Genomic DNA, 17,321 nt, shown 5'->3' with positions numbered 1-17,321 from the left:
ATGTAAAAAAAAGAGGGAAGTGGGAGGGGGTGCTTGTTGCACTAATACCTTCTTACAAATCTGTCATGACCAATGAAAGTGAGATTAGTATTTGTTCAACATAGCTTGAATAAATTACACCACAACACATCACAAGAAAAGCCACCCCAATCACTGTCTTAAGGCCAGGGAAGTCCTCTCCACCATGTCGCCCTCTTACAGTATGTGGGATTTATGGCTAAATTGATGACAACACCCAGAGACAAGCTATCAAGAACTTAAAAAAACACCAAGACACTTACACATCATTGTTGTCCATTACTTCACATTGGAAGAGAGACAAAGCATCCAAGCTTAGTCCAAATCCACCCTCCTTGATTCAACAAATGTTGGGCTTACACTAGTAGGAGAAATGATAGATTTCCTACTCTCAATTGAATGATCACTCTCTCTTACAATTGCATAGAGTTCCCTTGCTAATCACCCCTATTACAGCACATGCACATGCATGAGACAATGAGCTTCCACTCAAGATCTCCTTCTAGAGAGGTTGATGAGCTTGGCTTCTCAAGCTATAGCATAGTGCTCTTGCTTATGGCTCCCTCATTTGTGCTAGCTACACCCTCCTTTTATAGCAATTTTGAGGGCTAGGGTTACTCCTCTAACCATGGTTGGGTTAGATTTTCAGCACTTATCTAATTTCTTTTGCTTGGAATTATCAAGAAGTTGGTGTGGATAGATGAAGAAGAGAGAGAGGAGAGAAGTGGAGGTGATAGGACTTTTCATAGTAGGTTAGTGTTAGTAAATTAGTAGAGTTAGTATTTTTATTGATTTACAAATGGAATTGGATATTTACAATGGGAGTATCCATGTAGGATACAAATAAGGAAGAAAAAACTCTTAAGGTAAGAAAATATGGATTTCGTACAATGTTGATGCTCCAAGTGTCTTGAGTAGGGTCAATTTTGACGCTTGTTGACGATCCACTAGCTTTGACGGTACGTTTTTTCTCCACTCTTGACCTTCCTTGAGAGCCAAGGTGATTGAATATGAGTAATCAATTAACATGGTGCTGTCTTTCAAGAGAAGAGGCTGAATTTTGTGGTTTTCTTGATAGATATGGATAATATGGAAGAGGAAAAATGACACTAGGTGGTCAATTTTGGAATGGAAGTGTGTGTAGGAGACATGAGTTCACCATGGTTTCTCTTATTCTTCAAGGTTGAGAAGAAGGTGAGTAGGGTGCAGAGAGAGGTGGGGATGATGAGTGGAGAAGTGTGTGTGAAAGAGGAAAATGATAAAGTGGAAGAGGGAGTGTGGCTGCATAGCATGGGCAAACTGGGGTCCACCAATAAAATCATAGCTCACAGCTCGTAGCTCAAAAAAATATGAAAAAATTTGAGGTAAAAGTTCAGCCCACGAGCTACAACTTTTGTTTGTATCACCTTTTCAAATTCGGGGAGCATGTGATCTTTAAAAATTCAGCAAAACCGACTGTTTTTTTCCACTGCACAAAGTCCTTGTAAGGTCCTTCGTTGGATGATTCTTTTGAATACCTCCAAGAGTGAGCCCCCCATGGTGCATGCATGCATGCCACATACCCTTGACCTTATTTGGTAGGTCTATAATTGAAGATATTGTTGAGATCATGATATAAGTGAATAGTACAACTAAGAATATCAAATATTGAGGGGTCTAAAAAAATATGTACATGTCAAATATAAATAATATAGGTGAAAAAAATATAAAGGGGTCAAAATAAATCTCTCATTATAAGTCTACCATAAAAAGATGAATATTTTTGGTGGTCTAATTTATGAGAGTAATAGAGAATAGATGTAGGAAGGAAAAAATCACAATAGTGAAAAAATATACACATAAATAGAACTAGTTTTTTTGGATTTTTGTTGGGATGGAGTTACACCAAAAATAAGAGAAGCTTGCATGAAATTATTTTTATATGGAATAAAGAGTATGCAAAATGGTAAGAAAAAATATGGTTATGGTGAGTCAATGTACATAGCATAAATAACACACCATAGATAGAAATATTTAAATAAATACCAAAATAATTATTAAAAAATCTTTTTATTTAGGCCCTATATACAATGAAATATTTACACACAAATGGGTCATAATATACTTATGATTTTATTATTATTATTATTATTATTAATTTTTTGGCTCAACTAGCCTAGTGACTAGCTAATTGAGGGTTTTTAAGAAGATATGGGAAAAGTCCCCTAACTCACACACACCTATATACAGTGAAATGGTAGGGATAGCCACAGTGTTTGGATGATTTTGGTAGGGTGGGTTAACTCACTATGGCAATTACAGAGAACCGAAAAACGGCTATCAGTATGAAGGGTGATGTCCTTCGCTATGTCAAGCAATGTTTGTCTTGTCAAAGGATTAAGGCAAAGAGACTAAAGATGCTAGGTAAATTACATCCTTTAGATATTCCCCAAATGAAATGGGAATGTATTAGCATGGACTTTATCACCGGGTTTCCTTCTGTTCAAGCTGGCTATGATTCAATCATGGTCATAGTCGACTTGCTTACTAAAGTGGCTCACTTAATCCCAGTCAAGACAACCTTTACAACTTCAGATATTGCTCGTCTGTTTGTGAAGGAGGTTTTCAAAATTCATGGTTTACCCAAGAGGATTGTCAGCGATCATGATGCCAAGTTTACTTCAAAGTTTTGGGTATCATTGTTTCAAGCTATTGGAACCCAGTTATGTTTTAGTACTGCTTATCATCCTCAAACTGATGGCCAAACTGAAAGAGTTAATCAAGTAATTGAAGACATCCTCAGAGCCTACTACAATAGAGAACCTCGCAAGTGGATTCAATACCTACCCTTGGTAGAGTATGCATACAATTCCTCTACTCATAGAAGTATTGGAATGACACCTTTTAATGCTCTTTATGGTCAAGAATGTTTATCACCTCTTAACTTTTTTGACCCCACTATATGGGTAGAAGCCTTAAAGAAAATGCTTGAAGAAATGGAAGCTCAAACCAAAGCTATTCGAAGGGATATTCAAGCGGCTCAAGATCGACAAAAGAAGTATGCCGACTTAAAAAGATCTGATCAGATTTTCAAAGAAGGTGACAAAGTTTTCTTACGAGTAAAGCCCAAAAAGAGCAATCTGTCTCTCAGAAGGTATAAGAAGCTTAGCTACCGATATTGTGGACCTTACGAAATAATCAAGGTTGTAAGTGATCAAGCTTATAGACTAAAACTCCCTTCTCATCTCAAAGTGCATGATGTATTTCATGTGAGTTTGTTAAAACCTTATGTATATAACCCTGACCATGTCCTTGATGATGAGAAAATCATTTTACCTGCTCAAGATGTTCTACAACTCCAACCTGATACTATCCTAGAAACTCTGGAGAGAAAGCTTAGGAATAGATCCATAAAAGAACATCTTATCTTATGGAAGGATTTCCCTATAGAAGATGCTACTTGGGAAGATGAGACATCCCTTCTTAAGGATTACCCTTCACTATTCTTGAGATGAGGGCATCTCAAATTCTAAGTTGGGGAGATTGTAAGGTCTCTACTTTCGAATTTCACACAAGTTCTATTACGTATTTGAATTTTTTTTAACCATCACTCATTATTTAAGATATTCGAGTTCAAATTATGAATCGTAGGTTGAGAAAACCTAGAATTTAAAATTTACGCTACAAAATTCTGACATGTTTAGTTATATGAATCAATAACTAACTTATTGCAAGACTTATTTACTGATTGTAGAATTTTCTTTACTTCTGTAAAGTTAATATAAGACTGTAAAGTTTAACTTAAAAATATAAAGTAACTTATTATTAAGGAAATAAATAAAATAATTATAAAGACAAAAGAATACACAGGGATGACAAATGAAGGCACATGGACTCACATAGGAGGGGACAAAGTGGGACACACTGTCACATGAAAAGGAGAGGCTAGCCTTGACTAATCTTAATGAGGGGAGGCTGTGTGGCCTTATCTTTTGATGAGAATGACAAAGTGGTCAAGCTGATGGGTACCACAAGGGTACCAAAAACGCGGGTATGATTTTTGGAGAAAAAAATTTATATAAAAAAAAAATTTTTGGAAAAAAAAAGTTGGACGTTTTCTTTTCTGCTATAAATAGAGCATCCATGGTCACACTTTAGACATAGAGATTGTCTCTATAGCACTCACGAAGTGCTGCCACTTCTCTTAGAGAGAAGGCGTCCACAAACCACTAAGAGAGCAAAAACTCTAGTGGACTAATAAGGTGCGTATTAATTAAGCATTCAATTAACTTTAAGAATGATGTATGTGTGCTATCTCTTATTCTAATCTCTCTAATAGATTAGTAAGATTCAATTAGCTATGTGTGTGTGTGTGCTATCTCTTACTCTAATCTCTCTAATAGATTAGTAAGATTCAATTAGCTATGTGTGTGTGTGTGCTATCTCTTACTCTAATTTCTCTAATAGATTAGTAAAATTCAATTAGTTTTAAAAAAGATATGTGTGCGTGTGTGCTATCTCTTACTCTAATCTCTCTAATAGATTGGTGAGATTCAATTAGCTTTAGAAAAGGATGTGTGTGTGTTCTCTTTTACTCTAATCTTCTAATGGATTAGTAAGATTCAATTAACTTTAGAAAAGATGTGTGTGTATGTTTTCTCTTACTCTAATCTCTCTAAGTATACCTACTCTCTCTAGTTAATACATCTTCACTATTAACTTATGCATAGTTAATTGAAAGTTAATACATAAGAGAACTCATCATATTCTTATTATACATGATGAAATCATCATTCAACAATTTTATTGTCAATTAGATTAAGTAGAATTTTGAATAATACTAAAAATTGATTTAGTTGAAGTATAGAAATGGAAGTTAGAATTGGATTAGAAATGTCATGCATAAAAGTAATGCAGTCCTAAACTTTCACTCGTAGTTTACACACTTAATTTTTGATTAATTACGATTAGCAAATATTTGATGTATAGAAATTAGATATAGAACAACAACACTAAGTGTGAATCCGAGTTGGCGAGGATTCAAATTACAGACTCTCTTTGGAAACAAGGAGATTACTAGGGAAATTGACCAATTTAATGTTCTAAGTGTATAACATAAGTGTAGTACAAAAAAATGGCTCCAAAGCGTGCTCGAACACAAGGCGCTAATGATCATGAAGCCGGTACAAGCAACGGGGGAACTCGTGCGGAACATGCTATGTCTCCACCAATCGGACCAATCAGAGCTATGATATAGGTTAGTATTGCAGTTTCAAGTTATGCCTTATTGCATATGCGAGACCATAGGGATATATAATTTACCTTATGAAAAGAAAACACGGACCGAAACCACGGGGCTTAACCCCAAGAAACTCGGCATATGTTTGACAAGTAGGAAAGATTGTTTGGTTGAACTGGTTGCTATAGGAAAGAATGTTTGTCCAAAACCTTCGGTAGGGTTTCTCTCAAGTCTCTCTACTTATTAGCGTTGGTATTATGTGGCAGTTGCCGAGGCGTGAGATGACGCCCAGGATGGCACCGCTGATGCTGTGGTGGGAGTACACCCAGATTAGCCCAACTGGATACTGCAGTTTTGTTTTGTCGTGGCGTCAGGATGACGCCCAAATTGGCACCGTTGTTGCTGTGGCGGGAGTACGTCCAGATTAGCACAACGAGTACTTGTCGAGCGGTATGGACATAATAGCGCCAGTAGAGATTCTTAAGTGAACCTAATCCAAAGGTTGTTGATTTAAAATTGGACGACTTCTTGTTTGACTATTGTTTGTAATACTGTTTGAAGGGCTGTTTTTAACGAACCAGTATCATAAATAAAGTAAAGGAACATGTATGTTTAAACAGTGTGGTAGTAATTAGATAACAAAAGAAGGGTGAGTGTGGTGTGGAAAGTGGAAGAATGATACCCCGACGATATCATTCTATGGACGGGTGGACCCGATGAGTCAGATAACTTTCCAATGCTAGATTTTTTTTTTATTAGTCATAAATCTTAAAAGAGACAAACCTTGGCGGCTGTGCTTCTGAAACATGGGGGAAAAAGCACAGAGGTTGGTCACTCTAAGATTTATAATTTTAGGTATAGTTGATTATAGATAGTTTTTAGATAGGGTTATGGTGGTCACGCTCCGCCATAGCGAGATAGGACCAATCCTTCACTAACGGTTCATGCCCGTGGCTACGTAGTAGCTAAGGCAATGTCCGTTGGTTTCAGGATTGGAGACCTATCAAAGGTACTCCGCTCCTCTCAAAAAGGGGCAGGGACCTCACAAGGCAACAAGGACACATGTCAAGCTCCTCTCCATGTTGCCCTCGTAAGGTGCCTAAAGCCTATTGGTTGGCCTCTAAAAGGGTCCAATAATCTTTTAACTAATTTAATTAATTTTTTATGTATTTATCAAGTCCTCTCTCTCAAAGGGGAAAGGAGGATACTTGTCCTAATGCTAGCATGGTTGCTTGATATGCACTATGCATGTGATTGGCTAGGGTTGTAGGGGTCCAATCAAATGGAAGCATGAGCTAGAAGGGGGGGTCGACCAAAGCAAGTTGGGGTGTGCTTGGGGGGTATACTCTCTCTCACACACACTCACATGCTCATTCTCACTTGGCAAAGTGCAAGAACTTCATCTCCTTCTCCAAGCTTGTTGAGAAGTTGAGAGCCTACACCAACACTCTTGGCTATGAAATGCAAATCCAACCGAGAGCCATGCTTCAATGCTTAAGCTTGCCATCTTCTCCATCTTCATTACTATGCTATCATGCTATGCTAAGAAAAAAGAGTGATGATAAGTGAGGAACTATTTCTTTCTCATATGAATGTTTCTTCTTCCTCTTCCCTACCCTCATTTCCCGCTAGCTTCTTGATGTAATCCTCTTAAGATAGTGTTAATATCTGCTTCAACATGTCCTTGATACTTTCATACCAAGTATTCTTTTTGCAACACCTAAATCTTTCATTGAAAAAGATTTAGACAAATCTTCTTTTAGATCTTTTATATCCAGTATGTTAACAACTGCAATTAGCATGTCATCAACATGCAACATTAGGGTGATGTATTTTTTATCTCCTAAATTCTTCACGTATATATGGTTATTGAAGTTGCATCATTTGAATCCATGATCTAGCATCCATAAGTAAAATTTAGGTACCACTGTCTTGATGCTTGCTTTATACCATATAAACTCTCTCAACCTCTATACCATTTTCTCCTTATCCTTTTCTTCATACCTTTTACGTTGAAGCATGTAAATATGCTCCTCCAAGTTTCCATGAAGGAATGCCGTGTTTACATCCACTTTTTCAAGATTCAAGTCTTGTGGTCTTGTGAAATTAAGAACCAAAAGTCTTAAAACAAAGTTCATGCAATGAGACACCAAGGGAGAGTGTACTAGTAGGACCCCATATATCAAAAAGACATAATTCAAGCTTTTTGATTTTTCTTTAATTTTCTACTTTAGGAAATTTTACACTCCTTTGATTTCCAAAAACAGAGTCCATACAAAACTCCAAGTCTACTTCCTTCAAACCTGGTGGAATTTCCTTTGATTGCAAGATTTGCATTCCTCTGGTACTCAGGTGCCCAAGCTAATAATGCCATACCACAACATTAGCTATTGTAGATGCTACACAAATGGAGGATTGTGAGCTAACCATGCACAACTAGAGTGTACCCACCTTGTCTCCCATTGCAACTACCAAAGATCCTCTCAAGACCTTCTTAGTTTGTTTTCAAATGCACCACTATATGTTTCATCAACAATTAATTAACTCGTAGAGATTGAGTTTTTGTGAAGAGAGAGAACACGCTTAATATCTTTAAGCATCAATTCATTTCCATTTTTAGTTTTCATGAAAACTATGCCTTTGCCAACAAGCTTCAAATACACATATGCAAAATAATCTTTGGTGTAATCTTGAAAATTCTTCTTGTGGGATGCTGCATGGAATGAATCCCTAGAGTCTACTACCCAAGAATATGATACATTGTCCAATGAAAGAACTAGAGCATCTTGCTCTACTTATCTGCCACATTGGCCTTTGATATTGGCTTACTTTGTTGATACTCCGACTCTTTCTTCTTGTTGGACTAGAAATCCTTTTTGACTTGGCCCTTCTTGCTACAATTCCAACACTCTAGAACTGACTTTGTCTATGACTTGCTACACCTTGAGCGATCATGACTCCTTTGGTTCTGGAATCCCTCTCTTGATCTTCCTCTTGTTTCTACTGATAGTGCAACACTTGATGTTTCTCCTCTGGTCCTTTTTCACATTTCTTCGCTTAAGGGAACACCCACAACATCATCAAACTTGTGAGTGTTTGTACCAGAAATGGAATTAATTATGGCCATCAGAAGGCTACTCCAACTATCCGACAAACAGAACAGTATTAGGAGAGCTCAAAATGTATCATCAAACTTGGCTTTCACCAATTGAAGATGACTTATGTTGGTGTTGAACTCATTTAAATGTTCTACAACCGAACGATTCTCTGCCATTTTTAAGTTGAACAAGCTCCGTACTACAGCAATCATGGACTCATCTAGTCCATCCGCTACCTTATCTGATTTTGGTGGTGAAGAGTGAGGTAGTACTTTGTGAATGGTCCAAGCGTTTGAGATTTCTAGTTGTTCTGGAATCTTCTTGGCCAGATTTTTAGTGATTTTTGCTTCTAGCTCCCTTTGTTCTTGCCATTCGTCTACTATCTTCTCCTTACCCTTAGCCTTCCACGCCTTCCTCTATTGTTCCCACTTTTTGCACTCAGCAGTTTGACTATCTTCATGAGAAATACCTTGTTTGATGTGGATGATGTCTTATAGAGGCCTTCAAGAGAATTTATCAAGTTCTTTGTGGTCCATCTCTTGAACATTGATATCCAATGTTGACACTAAGCAAAGCCAAATTTTTTGCAATGCATTTCAATCAATAACACTCCAAAGTTCATCTGCCATTGTTGAAGGCTTCTTTGCAAGGCCTCCTAATGGAAAGTATAGAACTTTTTGGTAGAGATAATCTTTGATCTGCATCTTTCAATGATGATGATTCTTGCCATTGAACCTCACAATCTTGAACTTACCTTCCTCTACCACCATTCACGCCAAGGGCCAGGATGGAAATGCGGTCAAGGGGTGCTATATTTGGAATGCTACGAGCCTACATATAGCAAGGTTGGGTGGAGAGTTGCAATGTCCACTCCCCGATGTCTTACACTAGTATCAAAGCTTAGGGGAGGGTGGAGCTATGGAGGAGGGGAAAACTTGATTGGCTATGCATGTAGTGGCCCATGTTGTAGTCGATAGAAAACATGAAAGGCAGTTCCCCTGGGTCTGCATTCCACTAACCACTAGGATAGCCACGCATGCAATGTCATGGGATTGGACCTATTATGTGGTAACTCGAATGCATAAAACCAGGGCAAGGTGCCAAAAGTCAAAGAGAAATTGTAACGGTTGCAATCCAACACATAATCAAGCATTGATTAGAGGAGAAAAAACCCTATTGGTTGACACAATCTCGCGGGGGAAATTTCCTTGGTTTGCCCCAAAGGAGGCAACGATGCTGGACATGGCAGACGAGTAGCAAGGCTACGACAAGGTCGTAGGCACTTGAGCAAGGCTCGAGATTCAAAAAGGGAAAATTGGCATGACTACAAGCCAACAAGGATTACCGACGAGAAGCTTGGCATGCATGATCCTGCAACATGCAAGATATTGACAACGAGGGCATCAAGACTACGATAACATGGTCTCGCCACTCAAAGTGCCCTCGGTAAGCAAGTTGACTTTAATGTTTTAAATTATGAATTCATGGAATCTTGCATATTTCTCCACATTCCAAGCATGACAAGCAAAGGTTGCCTCTATCCCGTATGACAAGGTCATGTAGGAGCAAAGAATTTTGGGATATAGTGTCCTAGATACATTTCTGTTGTTAAGGACCTACATGGTAGAGTTTTGTTTGGCACATGTTTTCACAAGAGGAGAAACATGGTCGAGGAACTCATGGAGTTTGGTTTAGTGTGGATAAGTGTTTTGAGGGTCCCTCTCACTGATGTCGGTGAGTGTTTACAATTACCTCCACACACTAGTCCATTTCATACTTGAAGGATGTCATTGTTTGGACATCCTTATATGAAACATATTCCACATGTGGAGACTATGAGTCTCTGGGATTGACACTGGCACCCATTATTTCAATTATGTGTCGCGACAAAGTCCCTAGTGCTGGTCAATTTTGTTTATTAGACCATTATGAGCACATTGTAGTGGGAAAAATTTCAGTGGCCAGAAATTGTTAGATACTTAGTAAGACTTGTTAAGGTTACAAGTATTGTTAAAAAACCTTAATGGATGGTTGTTTACACATGTAGCAAAATTATGTTCTGTTAATGAACAAGCTCATTTGGTACCTAGATGTGATGGATTTTCACATTCTATTATGGTCCAAACATGTTAGCACGGTTTTCACGTGGAAAGTATTTAGTTATTTTCCTATGAGCCGTGAGCCTAACATTATCCATAAGCATTGGCAAGTATGGTTATCGATATGCAAATTCGGATCTGTTTTCGCTAAATGCATGCACACTAGGCGTTATGGACCCTAGTGCTTAGCAAAGTCTAATTTGAAGCGGCATGCACATTCATGATATTGATAGCTTGTAAAGCATTTCACACTCTATGTGCACTATCTCTATGAGATTAATTGTAGATCTATCAATCACCAATAGAGGTTATGGCCCGGTTTGGGTGCTTGCAGATCAGCTCACTACAATTAACCAAGATGGTTGTTCCTAAAATTATTAATTAATCAGCTATTATGCAAGGAATTGTGATCCTTGTCTACTAGTCATTTTGGAATACTATCTATAACTAGTGGAAAAACACACCTCAATACTGTCAATTATCCAGAGAGGATAGGAATATAACAAGTGTTAATCTTGTGCTAAAGGATATGCTAAGCGCATACGGTGGAAAAACACACCTCAATACTGTCAGTTATCCAAAGAGGATAGGAATATGACAAGTGTTAATCTTGTGCTAAAGGATATGCTAAGCGCATACGTTAGCACCAAGCAATCCAATTGAAAGAACTATTTCTCTAGTTGACGTTTGCAAGACTAAGTTTAGTCTCTTCATGTTTTAAATCGGGTTCTCAACATTGAACATCAATTACAGTGGGGTTGTTTACTGATGAAGAATGATATCAATTCAAGGACTTATACTTTGCTGATGAGTTACATCAACCATTTACTTTCATTAAAAGTGAAAAAGGTACTCTTTTAGATACATCTTACTTGTGATAACTTGTTTAGCACACTCAAGTGAGTTCGAAATGAAGTTTATACTCTATGTTGGTGAATATGGGCCGGTTACACAATACGGTCGCAAAGGAACAACAATGTAAAAATCAAGATGTTCATATTGATTTCCTTGAACCTCCTACTAAACCGTGTTCCGATCAAACGGACAACTGGATCCATGAAGGATGCCACTGCATAAAACATTAGTGTTCTTTATGAATATAATATCAATTTTGTTTTTGAGGACAAAAACGCTTCTTCAAGGGGGGAGTGATGTCATGCTTAGGGCAAGACGAAACATGCCAAGGGCCAAGACGGACATGCGATCAAGGGGTGCTATATTTGGATGGATACAAGCCTATATATAGCAAGGTTGGGTAGAGAGTTGCATGCTCTAGTCCCCTCTATCTTACAATAGGTCAAATACATACTAGGTCTTTCACGCTCAATTTTTCGTAATGTACCTTCCAAGTTTCACCTTTCACGTTTGGATAGTGCACTTGACTTCGGGTAAGTGGACACTATTTTCAACCTCCGGGTAGGTATATTTTTGGTTTCATTTCATTTTTGATTATTGATTAAGTTTTCCAAGTGGGATGTATAAGCTAGAATGCTTTCATCCATTTTGCTATTCAGACACATGACAAGGTCATGTAGGAGCAAAGAATTTTTGGACAATAGTGTACCAGATACATTTTTGCATCTTGCAATTATAGACCTACATGGTAGGGTTTTGTTCGGCACATGTTGCAGAAGGCATACAACATGGTCTAGGAACTCATGGAATTCGATTTAGCCAGGGTCCCTCTCACTCATGCCACCTAGTGCTTATAGTTACCTTCACACACAAGTACATCTCGTACTTGAAGGATGTCATTGTTTTGGACATCCTTATATGAATCATTTTCCACATGTGGAGAATATGAGTCTTTGGGATCGACATTGACGCTCTTTATTTCAATTATGTATCGTGAAAAGTTTCTAGGTGCTAACCAGATCCGTTTATTAGACCATTTTGAGCATGTAATATCAAGAACAATTTTAGTGGCAAAAAAATATTAAATACTCAGTAAGATTTGTTAAGGTTACAAGTATTGTTAAACAACTTTAACGAATGATTGTTTACACAGGTAGCAAAGCTATTTTCTATTCATGAATATGTTGTATTGTTGGCACCTATATGTGATTAGTTTTCACATTCTATTATGCTCTAGCTATGTTGATACGACTTTCACATAATTACAGGGAAAGTATTTAGTTCTTTATCTATAGGTTGTGAGCATAACATTAGCCATAAGCATTGGCAAGTGAGGTCATGGAAATGCAGGTTCGGATTCGTTTTTGCTAAGTGCATGCACACTAGGTGTTATGGGTCCTAATGTTTAACAAACGTAGATTTTGAGCGTCATGCATTCCGCACTCTATGTGCGGTCTATCTATGAGATGAATTGTGGATCTATCAATCACCATCAGAGGTTATGGCTCAGTGTGTGTGCTTATAGGTAAGTTGACTAAATTTTGTGAAGCTATTAAATCTACTTTTTCCAATCTCTAAAGTTAACTAATTTGCCTGTTCATAACAGTGTTGATTACTCAGCAATGCTGCAAGAAATCGTGATCCCACTCTACAAGTCATTTTGGAGGATTGTCTATAAAATGGTTGAACACACCCCAATACTGCTAGTCATTTAGAGATGGATATGCAGGTTACAAGTGTTAATCTTGTGCTAAGCACGTACATTAGCATAAAGCAATCCAATTGGAAGGTTATCTCTCTAGCTAGAGTTTGCTAAAACATGTTGTGAAGACTAGGTTTAGTCTCTTCATGTTTAGTGTGGGGTTCTTTACCGATGAGAACTGATAACACGTCAAGGACTTAATCTTTGCTGATACGTTATGTTACCATGTTACTTTCATCGAAAGTGAGTTTACACTTTATGTTGATTATGGACCGATTACACAAACGGTTGCAAAGGGACAACAATGCGAAAAATCAAGATGTTTTTTCTTGATTTCGTTGAACCTCCTACTGAACTGTGTATCAATCAAATGGACAGCTTGATCCATGAAGGATTCCACTGTAGAAAACATTAGTGCTCTTATGAAGATATCACCACTTTTGTTTTTGAGAACAGAAACACTTCTCCAAGGGGGAAGTAATGTCAGACTTAAGGTAGGAGCCAGGGTCAAAGGTTAGGACACTCATGTAGTACACATGGGAGCCTATATTTAGCAGGCCAAGAGTCTATATTAAGCATGGTTAGATAGAGGGTTGCATGTGCTAATCCCTAGACTCTCAGACATACCGTGGGAACAACTTCCTATTTTTCCACATTGCTAGTAGGTACATTGATAGGAAAATAGAGAGAACTTTATACATATCTATGTATTCACAACTATACATTGCTACATAGTACACCCACAAAGGACCCAACTATACATTATTTACTCACTACACCATGTAAACAGCTTCCCTGCCCTGATGGGGAAGTGGGTAGCACCCATTTGTTGACAAAGCCAATGAGCTTCGAACCCTCAACCATTAGGTTACATCTCAAAGGCTCACGAAAATTAACCGTAACAATGTATTCTTGACTTAAGAGCGCAAGAGATTTGTGTGTGAAACAATATAATTTCTCTTCCTGAGTCTGGAGCGCGTCGTCTTCGTATTTCGCATTCGCTCTGTGCAGGCTTCTTCCCGCCCTCTCCTTCTGCTCGTTTCAAAACGACACCCAGGAGCTTGAAGCTTTCGCAGCGATGGTGATCACGGCAGGCAAGGGCGCCAAGGGGCTTCTTATGGGCAAGAACCCCGCCGCCCCTCCCAAATCGCAAGACAAGAAGAAACCCATCACCAGGTCCTCTCGCGCTGGCTTGCAGGTACTTTCCTACCCCACCATCTTCTTGCCCATTTCTCTCTTTTCTCTTGTCGACTCGAAAAGAAACGCAGATTTACGAAAGTTTTTTCCTTTTTGACCGAGAGATGCACAGCCATCATGAGAAAAAACTACTACTGCTGGCCTCGACGCTTCTGCCTACTTTTTCACTTGTCTGAGTTTTGTCTCAGCCATGACGTAACAAGCTGTTCAATGGGCTTGTTCTTGACAGATTCGACGTGCATTTAAACTATGTGTGGACTCTATTTTACTGGGCATTTCAGTGCGTATGTATGCCACCATAACGAAGATAGGAGGAGCTCATATTTACCCGTAAATAGATGCTAGTGTATAATATGTACAATGCACATGTGCCCATACTTCTGTCTAAGCACGAACATTTTAAACAACAAAATTTTACTGCTTGGCTTATATAATGTGGGTAGGCTCTCATAGTCTCTTGCTGGAATTATCTGTTGGGAGGTGAATAATCTGTCAATGCACTAACTTGAGATTGGACTACAGTGATTTTCTTTATCTGCGTTTGTAGTTGTTATGCTCGTGCAAAACTATTTTCTTGCAAATCCAGTAAACATAGCACATTATCGTAGTGATCTTCAATTTGGAGAGATTCAGATAAGCCTTACTAATTACTTTGAATTAGCTAGATCTATAGTGGTGATTTGGGCCCTGTTCTTTTAGTTTTTTAAAATAAAAAAGGGGGTTTGTAATAAGTTAAGTCTTCCCAACGATTCTCAACAGTTACACACACCCAAGTTTGTGAGGAAAAAATTTGCATTTCAAATGTCCTGACATTTCCTTGGGTCGCTACCAAAATGTGAGGGCGCTTACTTGCTTAATTGATTTTTTGATTGCTAATTTGGATCAAGAGATACTTGTACATGACAACTTATTTCATCACATAGACAAGAGCGTTACGTTGAAGACCCTTGATTGGGAGCATTTATTGGTTTGAGGGTTGTCCTGCTTAAGGGATGCTGAAGCCAAAATTTGACCTCATGTCCTGATCTTGCAAGTTTTGTGCTCGATTCATTGTTTCAAATCTTTTAAGCTTGTGTGCTCAAAGTCTTGCAATGCTCTCATGAAAGTGCAGATGTAAAGATATCCTCAACGCCTGAGTTTCCCAATTCGATTAGTAGGGAAAGGTTAATGTCTTGATGGAAGTGCCTGTGCAGTTTCATCTTTGAATGTCCACTCTTTTCGACATTTTGATGCCGATGCATGCCCAATTATGATCGGGGTTGTCCATTTATTTTAATCCAGCTTCGATAGTTTTATTTCAGTTTATTCTTATTTTTCTCTTACATAGCTTCTTTTTGATTGGCCTTTGCATTAAGTGTTTGCATTTCATCATGTACAGACATAACCTTTTGCCTGCTGAATGCCAGAAAAATTGAGGCCTTGTTTGTTGTGTGCAGTTTCCTGTGGGCCGTCTGCACCGTCTTCTCAAAGAGAGGGTCACTGCTAATGGAAGAGTAGGAGGAACCGCAGCTGTGTATACGGCCGCAATCTTGGAGTACTTGACAGCAGAAGTTCTGGAACTGGCAGGAAATGCGAGCAAGGATTTGAAGATGAAGAGGATCACGCCGCGCCATCTGCAACTAGCAATTCGAGGTGACGAAGAGTTGGACACTTTGATTAAAGGTACCATTGCAGGGGGTGGAGTTATTCCTCACATACACAAGTCTCTTGTAAACAAGTCTGTCAAGGATTAAAAGCTGTTGATGAAGCAGGCGCTTGCATTTTGAAGATATGGTTGGGATGATGTTGATTACAGTTAGAATAGGGCTTCAAAGGCAGTGTCGTTTATGGCTACTTTTATTAGATTTTTTCATCAAGTCCTTGGGCTTGTGTGCCTAGACTAGATTGTTGTTATATACCTGTGTCTACGTTTGATTTAATGTGTGTGCACCTATATTCAAGAGAGGCTTTTGTACCGTTGGATATGCTTGCCATATTAGTTGATTTGAGAAGGTCTTTTATGTCTTTGTGTTTGATATACAGCAATAGTGATGCCATTTTTCTCGTCGGAATAAATGGATTGATATTCATGTGACAATTTATTTACCTGCAAATCTTACCATTGAGTGAACATGTGGCTTTCATGCAAAAGAGCAATATCAAGCTGTACGACTTGGAAGGTTTGTCTCTTCAGCATATATGAAGCTGGCTGCCTAAGTGGAGCTGAAGGTGTGCCTTTGGATTGTGCATCACGGGTATACTTGATAACATCTGAGCATGGATTCCTATTCTGAGGCCATGTCGTTTTCAAGCCGACTTTACTATTGTCATGATTACTTGCTGCATCTTTTTGCAAGTGGTTAGACATGCAACCCATGGAGCTTGATACAGGGAGTGAGTGTCCTTGATTGTCTTATGCAGCTTTCTTGATTCACCTATCCTCAGGATTCTTCACCGATTCCCAAGTGTGCATACATGCACATGCACGCGGGCACAAGGGCACGACTGAACTCGTGCACCCATGATTGTGTAAATTTGCATATTTTAGAAAGTACATGTTAAAATTTTTAGTGGTAAATTGATCACTATAATGGTTTGCACATCATATCACAAACGTAGTTTGAAGGTTTTTTCTGATCCTGTAGTTTTTGTAGGTTCACCTGCCTCTGCTGTGTTGATACACTTGGGTGATAGAAAGGTTTTACCATTTTCCTCTTCTTATTAACACACTCATACACCGACATATACACACACCCATGACGCAAAGAATTTTCACTTCGTTGGAAGCTATTCCAAGAGACCTCGAAGTACTATCCGATGGCACTTGGGTAATAGAAAGGTTATACTTCCTCTAATTTTTATTTATCTTGACAACTCTTACATACATGTGTATATATGTATATATGTATATATATATAACATGTATGTATATGTACGTGTATTTGTACTTATACGTGTATGCATACATATATGCATATGTATATGTGCATATGAATAAGTACATATATACACACATGTATATATATTTGTATATATGTATGTGTATGTATGTGTGCATATGTATATGCATATGCATATGCTCATGTGTATGCATTTGTACATGTACATGTGTATGCATATGTATGTGTATGTGTGTATATACATACATAAACTTG

At 38.3% G+C, this 17,321-nt stretch overlaps 1 protein-coding gene across 1 annotated transcript; it reads left to right on the top strand.

Annotated features, from left to right (window-relative positions):
- The first annotated feature begins 13,939 nt into the window (after nucleotides 1-13,939).
- On the top strand, nucleotides 13,940-16,129 carry LOC147462713 (putative histone H2A variant 3). The gene is made up of 2 exons (XM_086485140.1): nucleotides 13,940-14,188; nucleotides 15,624-16,129. Exons 1-2 carry the CDS (start codon nucleotides 14,069-14,071, stop codon nucleotides 15,918-15,920), a joined length of 417 nt encoding a protein of 138 aa, XP_086341266.1. The 5' UTR covers nucleotides 13,940-14,068; the 3' UTR covers nucleotides 15,921-16,129.
- The last annotated feature ends 1,192 nt before the right edge of the window (nucleotides 16,130-17,321 follow it).

The sequence above is a fragment of the Adiantum capillus-veneris genome, chromosome 2 (genome assembly GCF_014529385.1).
Source record: "Adiantum capillus-veneris isolate H3 chromosome 2, ASM1452938v2, whole genome shotgun sequence".
NCBI classification, from domain to species: domain Eukaryota; kingdom Viridiplantae; phylum Streptophyta; class Polypodiopsida; order Polypodiales; family Pteridaceae; genus Adiantum; species Adiantum capillus-veneris.
The sequence above is the reverse complement of the archived record's forward strand: the minus strand, read 5'-3'. Positions and strand labels throughout refer to the sequence as shown.

Excerpts from the sequence above, each read along its gene's own strand:
- LOC147462713 (XM_086485140.1), top strand. The coding sequence starts at position 14,069 with ATGGTGATCACGGCAGGCAAGGGCGCCAAGGGGCTTCTTATGGGCAAG. Across the intron at positions 14,189-15,623 it reads CCTCTCGCGCTGGCTTGCAG|TTTCCTGTGGGCCGTCTGCA; the intron begins GTACTTTCCTAC and ends TGTTGTGTGCAG.